We start from the raw sequence: 17,187 nt of genomic DNA, 5'->3' as shown, positions 1-17,187 counted from the left end.
CAATGTGAGGTTATAGTGGGAAGGGTCATCAGTGGGGCAACAGAGGCCGAGCTTTCTGAGCTAAACTGAGTACTGCATGTGTAGTCCCAGACTGGAACACCAGAGCAGCAGGACAACTCACTGAGAGCCCATGTGGATGTTTGTGGCCGTTTTTTCACCTGAGCAACACGAAGCATCAGTGTGCAGATCAGTCTGTTATTTCAGGACACCAGTTCTGGAGAGACTCTTAAGGCCTTCATACTTCAAGTAGAGACAATATTGGAGTGGCTTCCATTAACAATACGACATAACTGCAGAGCAAACAGACGTCATGTAGCGGTTTCGCTCACCATGTCAAGACCAAGCCTGTGATCAGTCATCGTGAGGCGTGCCCAAGACATTTATTACTCTTTGCCAAGAGATTACAATGACACATAAATGGTTATAAATTGAATTCTTTCATGTACCACCTACATATTATTTCTCTTTGTGACTATGGAAAAAAAAAGAAGCCTTTCTTCCTCTTCCTTGTGTGTTGAATGCTGCATTCGAATAGAAGTTGTACCTCATTAAAGATCTCCAACTAGGAAAAACCAAAGTTAACCCCCCTCCCCCGGGCCACTTGAAATTCCTATTCTTTCAATGGTCTCCTTTCCTCTTCAGTAAATCATGGTGAGTGTGTGTGAGAGTGTGTGAGTGGGATTGTGCCCTGCCCTGTCACCGTAGTCCTGACATTTTAATAGCGCCACCTGCAGTGCTGGAGCACTCGCAACGACTGATATGAAACCGCAAAGAGAGTGCAAGTTTGTAAAGCTGTGGTGCTTTTGTCTTTGCGCAACCGGAGCATTTCCACATTTAAGCAAGCTGAGGCCTTTATTCTATCCTCATAAATACAGCCAGATCACTGGGTAGTGTAAACAATTAATATTTTCCCTCTGTAAATCTGTGCTCCATATGTATTTTTACAACCCATTTTATGTATTTTCTCTCAGTATGTGTGCAGCTATGGGTCAGCAGAGTAATACCTCTCTCCTCTCTCTCTCTCTCTCTCTCTCTCTCCTCTTCCTCTCTCTCTCTCTCTCTCTCTCTCTCTCTCTCTCCTCTTCCTCTCTCTCTCTCTCTCTCCTCTTCCTCTCTCTCTCTCTCTCTCTCTCTCCTCTCTCTCTCTCCTCTCTCTCTCTCTCTCTCCTCTTCCTCTCTCTCTCTCTCTCCTCTCTCTCTCTCCTCTTCCTCTCTCTCTCTCTCTCCTCTCTCTCTCTCTCCTCTTCCTCTCTCTCTCCTCTCTCTCGCTCTCTCTCTCTCCTCTTCCTCTCTCTCTCTCTCTCCTCTCTTTCTCTCTCGCCTCTCTCTCTCTCCTCTTCCTCTCTCTCTCCTCTCTTTCTCTCTCGCCTCTCTCTCTCTCCTCTTCCTCTCTCTCTCTCTCTCCTCTCTCTCTCTCTCTCTCTCGCTCCTCAAACACTTTGAACATAACTTTTGCACATAAAGACGAAATAGAAGAGATGCTATTGGGATATATACTAAAAATAAAAGAATGAAAATAAAAGGATCAAGCAGCGTTTCTCACTCTTTCTGTTTCTGTTTCCAACTCTCGTCAAACCAGCTCTTTTGCAACACACCCTCTTAGTTTAGGTATGATCTCAACCAAAGCTTATTAGCAACAACAATAGAGACTTGTGGAGACAGGATTTAGCCTGTAAATACAGGGCAGATAACCTTGGTCTTATTGTGTAAAAATAAAAAATAAAAAAAAAACTTTACAGTGGTCAGACAACTGGCTCCTAAAACTGGCATAAGTAAGAAATAGATTCGATTTTATTTCACACTCAAACTGAATCATGTCAACATTTACGAAGTTCACATGTATAATATTCTGAAATAGATAATAACTATCAGTTCTATCATTTTTGAGATCTGTGTTCGTGGTTTGCCAACCAGACGCCCTGACGCATAATCAGTTAAGTATGTTTTAGTGCACATACTCATTAGCGCTGCTTTTAAAATGTGAATTTTTGACCATAAATTTGTTGAAATAACTGAGATTATTGTAAACAGGAAGCTCCCCGCTAACAGACTCCTGATTTCCAGATCACACTCTCCTCCCATTTTGTTAACCAACTCACAGAACTGTCCTAAAGCAGAAAGCATAACATGCTGCAATAGTGCTTTTTCATCTCTTCTGTTTGTTTGCCCAAAGGGCTCTTTGCTGATTCAAGTAGCAATTGTATCCTGTATACACTGGGTGTAAATATTGGCCAGCACAACCCGCAGTACAGACTTGACCTGGCAGGACATAAGCTAAGAATCCACTGTGCTGTAAATTTGACCCTGGCTTTGATGGATGTTGGATCTGAATCTGAAGAGAGAGAGAGAGAGAGAGAGAGAGAGAGAGAGAGAGAGCGTGGAGAAATAGTGATAGATTGCCTTTTCCCAAAACTGGAATGTTGTTTGTTGAGGTCAAAGAGAATGTGGGGAATGTGGACTTCGTGTTCTAAGGAAGTGGCTGTTGTCTCCTCTGGGATCTCAGTCTGGCTCCAGGGCCATGGGCGGTAATAAGGGGAAGGATCAAGGGAGGAGCCAAAGGAGGAGCTATGGCTGATGTCTACTTTGGGGCAGGACAAGGAGAAAGCTACAGTATTTGGGAACAGTGTCCTAGCACGGAGCGCCCATGTGGCCAAAAAGTGGAAGTTTTTTCCTAGATTGTCCACTGTCTCTTCCATGTTAATGTAACTTACAGTAAAAAAAAAAAAAAAAAACATTTGGATTTGAATAAGAGGCTTGACTTCTGTCAGACGTCTTGTAATCCATGTGTACTTTCCTTCACAGAATTTGAAATATGATACTTCTTGTCACTAATGTAACTGCAAATAAAATGTTGTAATATCAGATGGGGCTGTGTAATTACACTCCATGACAGGGGCCATTTGGTACGGTCCAAAATTCTTTAAGAGTAAATTACTCTTAATGTTTAATTTAGATAACCTCTTAACCATGTGTTGGAATATTTCCACATGTAGATTAGTTGCCTGGGATTGGTACCTGTGTATTAAAACGTGATACATAAGTTCAATGATGATCACACGACCAGTTGTACCAGTCCATTGCTTTATCCTTCGTCCCGTCTTCACCCCACAATCCTGACTCAGCTTCTGACACATAGGATCTGGCCTTCACCCAACATCACCATTCTGGGAGTCACAACCTCTCACAGCATGCATCATTGTGAAACACAACATGTTAGCATGCATGTGTCTTTAGCTAGGAGCAAACAGAGCTTAAAGGTGTGTCTCTTCTCTCATGCTGCTCTGATACTGCTGTCTGACCTGAAATCCTAGTTTCAAGGCTCCAAAGATTAAAAAAAAAACAACAACAACAACACACACACACACCAAGCAATCAGTGTTAATAAAACTGAGAAATATGAGCCACATGTTTCAAGCACAGTGAAATAAACAACCATTAAAGACTGTCTTTTTTGCATAAGGGCCTCCTGAGTGCATCTCATTTCTTGCCACATGGAAATATATTTGCAAACATGACAGCATGCAATTCTTTTCACATTCACATTCCATCTATCCATTTTCTATACCACTTATCCTACATGGGGAGCCTGGGGCCTATCCCAGGGACTTTGGAATGGGGTGGGAACACCCTGGGCATAGACACCCATTCACACACCACGGTCCATTTAGAGATGCCGATCAGCCTACATCGTGTGTCTTTGGACTGGGGAGGAAACCAGAGAACCTGGAGGACACCGCTGAAGCAGAGGGAGAACATGCAATCTCCAGATACTGGGTGGAGGTGGGAATTTAACCCCAAACCCCTGAGGTGTGAGGCAAAGGTGCTAACCACTAAGCCACCATGTCCCCCTTTCCTTTAACAGCACGCACACTAATTATGTTAAACAGGGTACACCTGTGTTTATTTCAAATCCACCTGTGGGCAATCGTACACTTGCACAATAAATATCTCTGGCTTTAGGGAGTCTCATAGCTAAAATGGCAGATATGAGTCCTGCTGTCATATAGACCAAGGAACTGCCTGTGATGTTTCAAGATGAAGTTGGATAAAAGGAGGAGAAAAGTTGGTGAATGTTATAAAAAGAGGAGAAAAGATTAGAACTTTCCGAGGAGCACTGTGAAATCCATTATAAGAAAATGGAAAAAAATATGCCACAACCCAGACACTTGTAAGATCAGGCCGTCCTTCCAAATTGAGCACACGGGCAAGAAGGGCAATTGTCGGAAAAGTCTTCAAGAGGCTAGAGCTAGAACACTGAAGGGATTACAGAGCTCACTGGATGAAACACTAGAACCTGTGGAGCCATGAACAATATCATCAGCTCTTCGCAGATCTGGCCTCTGTGGTAGAGTGTCCAAAAGGAAGCTGCTTCTTAGAAAGGAGAACATACAGTGCATGTCGGGAGTTTGCTAGAAGGCATGTGACAAAAATCTGTGAGTTTTTGGAAAAAGATCCATGTGAGATATTTGCACTAAAATCAGATTGTTATGTTTGGTGCAGATCAAATACAGCCCAACAACCAAGTAACACCATTTCTACTATCAATCCTGGTGATGGTAGCATCTGGCTCTGGGGTTGCTTTTCAGCAGGAGGAACTGGAAGTTCTTGAGGAGAACAGTTAGCCAGAAATATGTCTAGGGTGAAAATTTTAAACATCCCAAGACAATGAGCCAAAGCACAGAGCAAAAACTACAAACGAATGGCTTGAAAAGAGAAGGTTTATGTTCTGGAATGGCCGAGTCAAAGCCCAGACTTAAGTCCAATTGAAAATATGTGGCATGACCTGCAAATTGCAGTCCACCAACATTCTCCACTTAATTTGGGAGTGTTTGCGTTGAGGAATGGGAGAAAATGCCAAAATCTTAACGTGCAAAGCTCATGGAGACCTATCCGAGACAACTCAAAGCTGTAACTGCTGCAAACATACTGATCAATTAAGCAGTGTTTCGACTGTTTTTGTTTTTAAATAATCCTAAGGACATCTAAATAACGTATTTAATTTTGTTTCTATAGAGAGTCACTTCAAAGTGGTAGAAAAAAATATCATAGTAATGTACAGTGCTGTGAAAAAGTATTTGTCATTTCTGATTTCTTCTGTTTTTGTGTACAAGATATAAGATAAAACAAAGGCAATCTGAGTAAACACAACATACAGTTTTTAAATGATAATGTTATTTACTGAAGCAAAAAATGTTTTCCAAGTCCAACTGGGCCTGTGTGAAAATGTATTTGCCCCCATAGTTACTAATTCCTATGAAACTAATCTGTGAAACTGCATTGATAATGGGGTTCAGCTGGACTAGATGCAACCAGACCTGATTACTCTAAACCCTGTTCAATCACATCAACACTTAAATAGAACTTTTTCAGCAGCATGAAGTTGATTAAAAGGTCTTACCCAGTAACACACTATGCCAAAGTTGAAAGAAATTCCAGAAATAATGAGGAAGAAGGTGATTGAAATACATCAGTCTGGGAAGGGTTACAAAGCTATGTCAAAGGCTCTGGGACTCCAAAGGACCACAGTGAGAGCCGTTATCTCCAAATGGAAAAACAGCACTGTAGTGAACATTCCCAGAAGTGGCCGACCTTCCGAAATTCCTCCAAGAGCACAGCAACGACTCATCCAGGAAGTGACAAAAGAGCCAAGGACAACAACAAAGGACCTACAGTCCTCTCTTGCATCAATAAAGATCACTGTTCATTACTCCACTATCAGAAAGACAGGGGTCCCGTTACAGCTGATGTAAACCAAATAAAAGAATACCACAAAAAGAACATCATACCTACGGTCAAGCATGGTGGTGGCAGTGTGATGGTGTGGGGATGCTTTGTTGCTTCAGGGCCTGGGCAATAATTGAGGGAAATATGAATTCTTCTCTCTACCAGAAAATCAGGTCTTCAGTCTGTAAGTTGAAACTCAAGTGTAGCTGTATTATGCAGCAAGACAATGATAAAAACTAGACGCAACCAGAGTAAGTCCATCTCTGAATGGCTCAAAAAAGCTAAATTAAAGTTTTAGAGTGGCCTAGTCAAAGACTGACTTGAACCCAATTGAGATGCTGTGGCAGGAAAACCCTCCAATGTGGCTGAACTAAAGCAGTTCTGCAAAGAAGAGTGGGCCAAAATACCACCACAGCGCCATGAAAGACTGATCTTCAGTTATCGGAATTGTTTGGTCGCAGTTATTGCTGCTAAAGGTGGCACAATCAGATTTTCACAATGGCGATAGGAGTTGGATAACTTTTTTTTTTGCTTCAATAAATAAATAAAATCTGCATTGTGTGTTTAATCAGGTTGCCTTTGTTTTATGTTGTATTTCGTTTGACGAGCTAAAACTATTTAGTATGAGAGATACACAAAATCAGAAGAAATCAGCTTTTTCACAGCACTGGACGCAACACAGCGAAAAGAGAAATAATCACCAGGTGGTGAATACTTTCTGGAGGCTCTATATACAGATAGCTTTCATGAATGAATTTTAAGCTTGAAGAAAGTCTTTGCATATGGACTGGTAATGTTCTTAACTGACCCTTGAGTCTGACCCAAATGTGAAAACACGGGATATGAAGGAAAGGTTATTCAACTCTGTCTGCACTGATAATTACCAGATGACAGTAGAAGTGTGAGTTCAGCATTGGTGGAGAGCAACATTTTTCAGTCACATTCCCACAGGGTTCAGTAATGCTCACTAAAGCTACATTCCATTAGCAGAGCACAGTGCTAGCTCACTGACCGAGCACAAGACTTAATACTGACATTTGGTATAAATATAGAAAACGCTCATATTATCCCACAGACTATTCAGTCAAGTGCCTGAATGCTTAAAGTTAGCATTTCACTTGATGCTAGCTAATGTTGTGATGTTCTAAATACAATTTTAAAAAAACGATAGCACCCTGTTATTCATGATGATCCCCCAACAAAAATAATCCAGGACTCTTATATGTTAAGACCACCACCGAAGCGCAAAGACCAACAGTATGTAGAAGTAAAATGTTGACTCAAAATTGACAGAATATTTAGAGTATACTTTAAAATCGGACAGTTTGATATATTGAAATGTCGTTACACGATGCAGAAAATCAAATCCGGCTTTTATTACCTCCATGTTGCAGTACTGTAAAGCTTTGCTTTCAGAATACTGCAGACAGTAAGAGTCAAACCAGAAAGTTTTACTTTATTAGCCATTTTATCCACGCTACATTGGCTAGTAAAATGCTACTAGTACTATAAAGCACTGAATGGTCTCGCTACACACAGTACCTGAGGGAAATTTTGGCCTATTGCGATCTGCCACGTCTGCTTCAATCAAAAGGTGCAGGTTCTTTACTAGTACCTAGAATACTGAAGACTACAATAATGGACAGAGGTTTTCCCTACAAAGCTCCCCAGCTATGGCACAACACCATTGGAATACCTTTCAATTAATTTTCAGGACACAGACACAGTCTTTTAAGTATCAGTTGAAATGTATTTGTTAAGTTAAACAAACAGATCGTTAAATCCCATTTCACTTACGTAAAAGGTGCAGCTCTTGGGTTTTGATGTAAATAGAGATAATGGTAAAGCTTTCTTCCTCATGTCATCTCAGGGAGTGTTTCTGTGCCACTGTTAACTGTTAACAAATAGAGTTTAATTGAAAAACTGAATTAATGTGAGGAATCTAGTGAGAGACTTTCATAAAGCAAGCAATGCTTATAATGTGCCAGACAAAGAACTGAACTTGATTAGAAAGGCTTGATTCCGTGATGTCTCAGCACACAGTTGGAGTGCATTTGTGTCGGTTCATAAAACCAAAATGTTAAGCTTCATTCTGCCAATTCTCATAAATTATGATGATTTTAAAAAAAAACCTGACCACTAAACTTTATTATATTTCAATCCTCCCCTTTCGACAGAAGGAATAAAATGGAAAGAAAAATGCTTAATCATGCACCAGCTATGTAAGGGACACTTAGAATCTTTTTCTGTCCAACTAAAACGAAGTTGATTTCCTTCGTCTCTCGCATGTTTCTGCTTTGAAGACCATGTGCAGCACTTTTTGCTTTTAATGTGTTTTCCATGTGCCCTTCTATGCATGCTGAAAAAATGCAACCTGAGAGATCAGAATACATCTGCACACTTTATTTATTAGCTATTCCACTATCGAGTATTCAGCCTTTGAGAGCTGTGTATAAACAGCCACCCTCAGTGATGTGGAAAATGTGTGAGAATCAGTCACTCTCGACACGCAGTGTCTTCGTACGTGAACCGTTCCAGAGCTCCATGTCGAGAAGCAGAAAATTCTCCTCAATGCAAACAGCTGCATCACCTCAGTCTCAACTTCTGATCTCATTTTCAAGGTATGAATATGAAGTCAGTGGGTTTGGTGTTGCAATTCTCTTTCGCTATTATACATAATACTATAGTCAAATGTGAACAAACAAGAACAGAGAATCATTCGAGGATTACTTTTTTATTATTATTATTAAGACTCAGCATGACTGTAGTGGAAACAATGTTCCTTTTTCCTTTCTAAAAAAAAACAGAATTCACACACATTTTACAAAAACAAAAACTCACATCATTTTAGTGTCCAAATAATCCATATGAAGCTTGTGGTCCCTTGGAGATCTTACTCAGCAGGGTTTTAGTACTGTACAGCCCTACTTTCTTTCTTCTACTATGATCAACCAGTCGCCATCATTCCAGCAGACCTTCGTCTTCCTCGGTGTTTATTCTGCCGTCTCAACCGTTTCCACTATGCCATGTTTTCAGCATTTTCTGACCCATGTCACACCCAAATGTGGTCACAAACATACTGGCAAGATGTGGAAAAACAGTCCTGATTTATTTGACTACAACTAGAAACGGTGATACTTTGGTCTGATAGCAATTACACAGCTTGCAATGAAGGGAGGGACACTTTATTTCCCCCATTACTCAAAAATCATCTCCATCTAAGAATGTGCTTCATTGGCCAAATGGACACAAACAGTCCTGATTCACTAACTAGATCCACTCCATGGCCTTCTTTTCCCAAACAGATTCTTTTTTTCAAGTGGGTGAAATGCCAGTAATGAAATACCTTAATGCTGCTTTCCTTCAGCTACTGTATATTTCACTGTGCTGCAAAGCAAGCAAAATGTCAGCGGGATGGGGGAGTGGGAGGGGGGGGGGGGTTTGACCCCTTGTAATCTATTATACAAATTATGATATTGTGGTATGAGGCCATCTTAAGCATAAAGCTCTAAGATAGACTAGGAAGAGCAAAAACACCACCAAAGAACCTTATTAAATGTATCTCTTGCATATGTAGTGGTAGAAGCCTCTATTTTGCCAATAAAGGATAATCTGCAGTAACAGTTCTGAGCTGGTTTTAGCGCAGTCCGAGCTCAAGACAGAAACGTGTAAATGACCTGAAATTGTGAATTGTGCCAAAATTCACAACTTAAGCTACAGTTTAAAACTAAACATTTGATTATTACAACGGTAACCTCACCCCCTAACTTAAACCTGAAACATCTGTATGAATGTATGATGCATCTGCGCCAAATAAAATCAAATCAAATCATAATGAGCTAACATTTCTTTTATTTAAACTCTCTCTTAGACAATCTATTACTCAGAAGCACACCACCCGAGTGCACTAACTTTCTTTTGTTAAAATCTAAGCACAAAATTTAAAAAGAATAACTAAAAAAAAAAAAAAAAAAAAAACACAAAACATACCACTACAAGTGGCAGTCCTATCAGATACTTCCTATATAAGGAGGCATCTTGTTATTCTCTACAACCAGGATCAGCACAACTCCAAACCCCTTGGTTAATACAGTGTACGTTCACCAGTCCCGCAGTACAAGGGGCGACGTTTCGAAATTCATTCGTGGAAAAACATTCTTTCAGACATTTGGAGCGTTCGCCATTTTAAATGTCAGACGTAATAGCGAGTCACAGGCGAGACAACACGTTTCATTTTGTTGTCTGATAAAAGCAAACATAAAAGCAAAATTGCAGTTATTTTTCTTGATTTGAGACAGATTTTGGAATATTTTCAGACAACCTAATCTCAAATTCCAAATGAAATGGATCTACTCTTATCGATTTCCATCGGAAGGAAACCTATTTGGAAAGCTACTTCTGCTAAATCCATGCTAGCCATAAATTTATTCAAGTTGGCTACTGCAAGTTCGTGTTTCAGAAAGCACTTTTAAAGACTGAACACTTCACCCTCCTCCACCAGTAGGATTCTGTGAGCTCGAGATCATCAGCTGAGCCGATTTTCGTTTTGTTCAATTGGACAGTGAACTCTCATACAGTTTGTTCCGGCACCTGCTGAGCCTGCTAGCAGGGTTAGTATTGGCTGGCACTGAGACTTTTCTCATGAAAAGCTATTCAGCCTGAGTATGGGAGGTCAAGAAAAAAAAAGTGATTTAAGGACTTAACAAATATAATTAACTTAAATGGAATATGTGAAACAAAATAAGATAAAATTATATGGATGTGTTTATCAAGGCAACTGTGCAAGTCCCTGGAATCTTGTGTTTTGGCCATGAAAGACAGCCAAGAAAGTGACATTTTAAGTGCATGAGCTAGTGTTTGGTCCTCGTGTGCATAAATTCTAAAAAGGTCTGACCATCTCCATAACCATCTCTGCAAGTCCAAGAATCTATCGGTCATCTCTCAGCTGTGGGTGGGGTGTCTTTGTAAACCAGGAGATAAAGACAGAGTAAGCAGCTCTTGTGCAGAAGCAGGATGAGCTCTTGACACGGGCTCACAAAAGTTCCTGCATTCTAACGGACGAGTTTCCATCATGCTCTACAGGCTGTCGTACATGTTCAGGGTCCTCTCGAGCTGCTGCACCACACGCTGGTAGAAGGTGATCTGCTGACGTAAGTAGGCCTGCATCATGTCTTTAAAGTCCACCTCCCTGCGCTGGTGGAAATGGTTCATCTCGGCCTGCAGGGCGAAGCCCACCGTCCTGCAGCGCTTCCGAATACCGTCAGCCTCGTCCTGATCCATCTTCCCTTCGTCGCTCATGCGCTGGGACTCCTTTACCTTCGCAAATGCACCTGAAGTGAAAGAGAGTCACAGAGTCAAGGAGGGTAAGAGCGACAACTAGAAAATATTGACACCCTTCATATATGGCAAATGGCAAAACTCACTAATGCAGGATTAACACACATTGTTTCTCTCTACACTCCTTGGGCACCATACAACTCTCTGTTTATGTCATGATGTAAGTTTAGGTCATGCTGTTCTTCCATACTTATTAGGTAGGAGACAAGATAACTAGCCAACCTCATCTAGTGCGTTATGTGCTAACAGATAATCTAGGCACAGTTTCTTTTCAACAATGGGATCATCATGGAAATCATATTATAATATATATATTGCACAAAAAGTGGAATATCTGTGTGTTCAAGTCCTCCTGGGAAGTTCGCATTTACCAGGTGGGAAGTCATAATTACGACGTCGGGTGCGTTCGAGTCACTCTGGTCGGCGCGAGATGGCAGTGAACCTTCTCTTAATTGACTACAAAAATACAGTAAGGTTTTTAAAACCTACCTCTAGAAAATGAACAACAATCAATCAATTCATGAAGCCACTGAAGTTTATCGTTACATATTATTTCGTAATTGTACAACGCCATCATATTTTGTGCAGGCAATTAGCTTGTTATATTGTAAATGTAAAAAATCTTAAATAAATAATAACTGAAATCAGCTTCTGAGACGAGAAAACATTCGATTTAAAATTTTTTACCCTTGACTACAGACGTTGCATCCATTGGTTCCACCGTGTTCTCGTACCGACACGCTCCCAACTCGGAAACTCGGGGCTCAAGGAAAATCCAGAGTTTCCCCGCTCGGAATTACGACTTTGTGGTGGCGTTCGCGTGCGTTCAACTCGTAAATACGATCTTTCCGACATGACTTGAACACACCATATGCTTACAATTGTCATGTACAGAGAAAAATGAGAAGAACAGTAAGGTCTCTAAGGTGATTCAGAGACACAGAACAACTTCAACTTGGGTTATCGTATTGAAAAATAAGCACGCTCCAGGTACTTGTGGGAATGAGTTTACTTAGCGTTGTTTACTCTAAATGACGTCTGCGAGCATGTTACACTTCACTTCCTGTTCTCTCTCTCTCTCTCTCTCTCTCTCTCACGCTCTCTTTTAGTGGCTCTAGCTCTGTTAACATAGTTGTATAGTTATTTATATTATCATAGCCTGAGAACGTGATCCAGAATCATAAGATGTGATCTTTAACAGCTGCAGAGCCCTTGTCGGAATAAACACGCTATCAGCTTCAAAGCTTCATTACGTTTGTGTACAGAGTATATTATTCATTCTCCTGTTGGTTTTAATGTGCCCTTGTGCCCTCAATTTGGTCACAGATCATTGGCATGCAATTAAAACCTCTAGCCGTGGAATCGTCTATTTATGGCACTTTACATGAGGCGGAGTGCTGCAGTTTGGGAAAAGTGGCCCGCCCACCTCCACTGTGATTGGCTGCTAGAGATGTTTGAATGAATAGCTGGAGGAACTGACTGGGAGGCCGACAGCTGGTGTCACACCCCCTCCGCCAACACTCATCACAGAAAGTGTTTGCTACAGCCACTTTATTAGTTTACCAACATACTGTCATAGCATTGTTCCGTTTAAAGGAAGCGTCTTCTAAATAGTCAGAGTATTTTCCTGATCAAGTTTTGAGACGAACGCTACATCAACGTGTTCTATGTGTTTTTGAGCTGGTGGAAGTAGAAAAAGAAATGATGTAGTGTTTATCGCCGCTACTTAGCCATTAAAGCAGTTTTGCAAGTTGGCTATTTGGGGGTATTTTTCCAGTGGAGCACTTTATATAAAAATCAGTGTTTATGGACCTGGATTCATTTAACAGTTAACTAGGTTATAAAATTAAGTTGCCCATTCAAGTTTAAGTCGTATGTGGGGAAAGCCTTGAGAAGAGTCATAAAAGCGATCAGCTTTCAAGCTCAAAAACCCCAACTAGTGTTTTAAATAAATGTTTACCATTAGATGATGCAATTCTGTATAACCTTCCTCACATGAGGACATAGCAAGGAATGAACAAAAACAGTGGGTCAATCCCACAGTGTAAATCATTTACCAAGCCCTATATACCCATATATACAAATAAACATAGACTACATGGTGAAAGGTTTGCGGGCATTTATGTGTACTTGCTGAACATCCCATACCAGATTTAATCCCCCTTTGCTGCTATAACCACCTCCACTCTTCTGGGACGGTTTTCCTCTAGACTTTGGAATGTGGCTGTAGGGATTTGTGTTCGTTCATCCCCAAGAGCATTAGTGAGATCAGACACTGCTATTGGGTGAGGAGGTCTGGGGTGTTCCAGTTCATCCCAAAAGTGTTCAGAGGGGTTGAGGTTAGGGTTCTGTGCAGGACACTCGAGTTATTTCACTCCAAGCTTAACCCATCATGTCTTCATGGAGCTCGCTTACAGAGGCAGTGTGATGCTGGAACAGGTTTGGGCCTCTTGGGTCCAGTGAAGGGAAATTGCAAAGCTACAGCATACAAAGACATTCTATACAAGTGTGTGTTCCTAACGTGCTGGCAAACAATTCCTAACTCCGTGCCGACACGGGACAATGGGCCTTGTTTATCAGTCTTCTGCGTGGAAATGTTTTCTTGGGCCAAACTGAACTGAAAATTCTCACTAGATTTACGTTAACATTTCAGTAAGATCAATTTTCACAAGCACATGTTGATGAATGTCAATCACCACTAAATTACCAAGCACATTCACGGCACAGCTGATTCACACTTCCTGATGATGTCTTAAGGACGTCCTGTGCTACAACTTCCAGTAACGCAGCTCAGCCACTGCAGTGTCATCTACCACAGACACATCAACTCTTCCTCCTTTTACACAGCACCATTTCTGTCCTAATTTATGGATATGTTTTGTACTGCGCTCTTTCAGTCATTAATAAGAATAACGTTTCGAATTAAATTCGTATCCAGTTTGATAAATGAGGCCCAGTGTCTGGTAACACTACTAATTTGTTCCACCGTTTGAAATTGCACAGAGCACAAATCACCATCCTGGGCACATGGGATAAGACTGCGTTCGGATTAGTTTTTCTTCCTCTCTGAACTAGAGATGCAATCTGCTGAGATTTTTGTGCTTTTTTTTTTTTTTTTTTTTACAGAAAACTACTCGAAGTGGCGAAATTACAATTGCACTAAATAGTTTTGCGCGGTCTTTCATAACGATGTTTGCTGGTAAATGAGAACGTTGAACGTTGAATGAGACGTTTTAACTGTACTCATATTCAACGCACGTGAATCGAAGAGGGCTTGGGTTGAATTTGCGTTGTGATGACGTCACACGGCACCTCATGGCTCAAATCTGTGGAAATTTTGATAAATTGCGAGCTCCTCCGAATATTGCGGAGTTTGTTTGATTTAGTGTTCATTTCGCCAATTGTAAAATCCTCGATGACTGATTTAGACCAGGGTTTCCTGACCAGGAATATAAATGTTGTTGAAATTTCCATTACCATCTCATAAACTCCCTGCAATGCCACCACGACCCCCTGGTCAGGAAACCCTGGTCTAAATCAGTCATCGAGGATTTTACAATTGGCGAAATGAACACAAAATCAAACAAACTCCGCAATATTCGGAGGAGCTCGCAATTTATCAAAATTTCCGCAGATTTGAGCCATGAGGTGCCGTGTGACGTCATCACAACGCAAATTCAACCCAAGCCCTCTTTGATATATATACACACACACACACACACAAAGTAAAATACATAAGTAAAAACTAAATTAGTTAAAATCACTAATACTGTAGCATTCTGCTATAAAACTCATAAATGAAATGCGATAGACGTTGATTGAATTACTGATAGATCATGTAATGAGAACAGTTCTTAGCATGTGAGAATTAAACGTAAATTATAGTTTAGCTGGCCAAATCATTCTTCGTGTCTATCTTTAGAACTTCTTTAAGTCACTTAGAATGGACAGACACGTTGACAATAAAAGGAAGATCCAAGCGCAAATTAGACAACAAAAGCTCCAAAATGGAGCTGGATTGGATTTACGTGCAGGAACTGTGACAAGGCCAAACCCTTTGCCAAGTATGTGCTATGACTGAAGCAGCTGCCAACTAAAACAGCAAGAAAAGTTTAAATGAGACAAGAAATGAGTTATTCAATAAGAAAAAGTTGTTGTTTTTTTTTGGTTTTTTTTACATTAACCTGCTTAACAGCTCCAGGGCTACTTGAGGTAAATAAATTAGATAGAAGGGTTTCAGCTGACTAAAAAACAACAAAAATAAAACCTGATTTAGACCAAAATTCTTTACTAATCATGACAGTTTTAATAAAATCTATACCGTGATGATGAAGACTGAATCAAGCTCAAAACAGAAGGTTTACTCTAATAATCTTTCGGGCCATCCATATCAACCAGCGCTAATATGTCAACAATACATATTATTTGTATTGAAAAGTCAGGGCTTTTGGTAGGTCAAAGGTTAAGAGGTTAAGATAGTTGTGCTAGTGACTGGACAGTTACAAGTTCAAATCTCAGGACTGCCACTGAGCAAAACCATCAGCTAGACTGTATACTGCTTTATGTTCAGGTAAGCATCTGGTAAAATGAATAAATGTAAACACCAGGTTAGAATACCTGATATTCGCCAGCCTGACTGACTAAGCCAACAGTGTGTTACAGGGCATTAGTGTGTACGTGTGCGAGTGGCTCGGACCTAAATAAGAGGAAAGGTTCACAATGACTTCATGTGACATCAGAAGAGCCAGAAGGAAACAGTATGTCCACACAAACACTGCAGCAGTAGCTTGTCTATCCAGATACACAGGAATACTTGTTGCTTTAAACGATATGGAACTGATGGCAGATAACGAGAGATAGCCAGAGATAGCGAGAGATAGCGAGTGCGTGACCTGAATAGAGAGTATCTGCCCTGAGGGCAGCCTCGAAATCAAGGACAGATCTTTTTGTACAGGACAGAGAAGCCTGCTGAACACGCACTACATCCCACTGTACACGTGTGACAGAGTGAACGTGTGATTCGAGCTGGGTCATGTGGGACCTGTTAGAGGAAGAGTCCATCCTGTCTCAGCCTCAGATACGCTGACCCTGGACAGGTGTTGTAGAAATTTGACAGCTAGTCACAACGTGATGTTATAATGAGTTTTTATTGGTCACAGATACAGTAGAGCACAGTGAAATTGTTTTCTTCGCATACCACAGCCTGTCAGAGCGCAGGGTCGTACCATGATAGAGTGCCCCTAGAGCAGAGAGGGTTAAAGGCCTTGCTCAAGGGCCCAACAGTGGCAGTCTGGCAGTTCTGGGGCTTGAACCCCCGACCTTCCGATCAGTAACCCAAAGCTTTATCCGCTAAGCCACCACTGCCACATGTTCATTTTGATCAGCTTTTCTGAGCAAGCGATTTGAGAATTTCCCAGCAAAACAAGACACGACTTTATGGATTTTTACCAAGGCACCGTGACTCTTAGAGACAATGGTGCTTTTAAAAACGCGATAAGATCTGGCACTCGGATAATCTCTGGACTGATGAGATGCCGCCAGCTAAAACATTTACATAAATGTGGGTCACTGGATGGAGGACATGCTACAGCTGCCAAACTGCTTCACGGTTCAGAGTCGCTGAACTGCGGGACGTTTTCGTTCGTACAGTGAAACGCCGTTCAGTATTTATTCCGTTTGATCCGCCGAGATGCGCCGCTGGATCTGCATCTGGTTCGAGAGCTGATACACGTATGTTATCCATGTAGAGCGTCTTCTCAAGCAGCTGCTGGGAGATCATGACACTTCGTTAACGGAAAGGCATTTCCATCTCTTACAGTAATAGTTCAAGTCTAAATTTACTGCTGTATACTTAATGGCTGTCATTTGAGGTTAAATAATGTCAGCATAAATGAGTAAGCAGTGCCAAACACAGCAGAGTACCGAGTACCCACCGGCTCTCTGTTATCTGATAGCACAAAGTCACAATGCTACCTCCCAGCTTTACCCTATTGTTCTGGAATCTTAATAACGAATTGCACAATGCAAGCTCTGATCTGAGCCAAGCCCACAAAGCAAACTGTATCATTCAAGTCTTTGATAACCTGTTGGGCACGATCCAGCCATGAATATAATTCACTTTCTACA

General features: G+C 41.0%; 1 protein-coding gene across 1 annotated transcript in view; it reads right to left on the bottom strand.

The window, feature by feature from the left end:
- Positions 1–8,442: 8,442 nt before the first annotated feature.
- The window catches only part of snx33 (sorting nexin 33), an 18,530-nt gene continuing 9,785 nt past the window's right edge, over positions 8,443–17,187 (bottom strand). Inside the window, exon 2 of the mRNA XM_053642047.1 lies at positions 8,443–11,054. Within this exon, the coding sequence (XP_053498022.1) occupies positions 10,801–11,054 (254 nt within the window). The 3' untranslated portion in view covers positions 8,443–10,800. The remainder of the gene's footprint in view (positions 11,055–17,187) is intronic.

This window comes from Ictalurus furcatus, chromosome 14 (assembly GCF_023375685.1).
Source record: "Ictalurus furcatus strain D&B chromosome 14, Billie_1.0, whole genome shotgun sequence".
Taxonomy (NCBI): Eukaryota; Metazoa; Chordata; class Actinopteri; order Siluriformes; family Ictaluridae; genus Ictalurus; species Ictalurus furcatus.
Note: the sequence above shows the minus strand (reverse complement) of the source record. Positions and strands in the feature narration are given on the sequence as shown.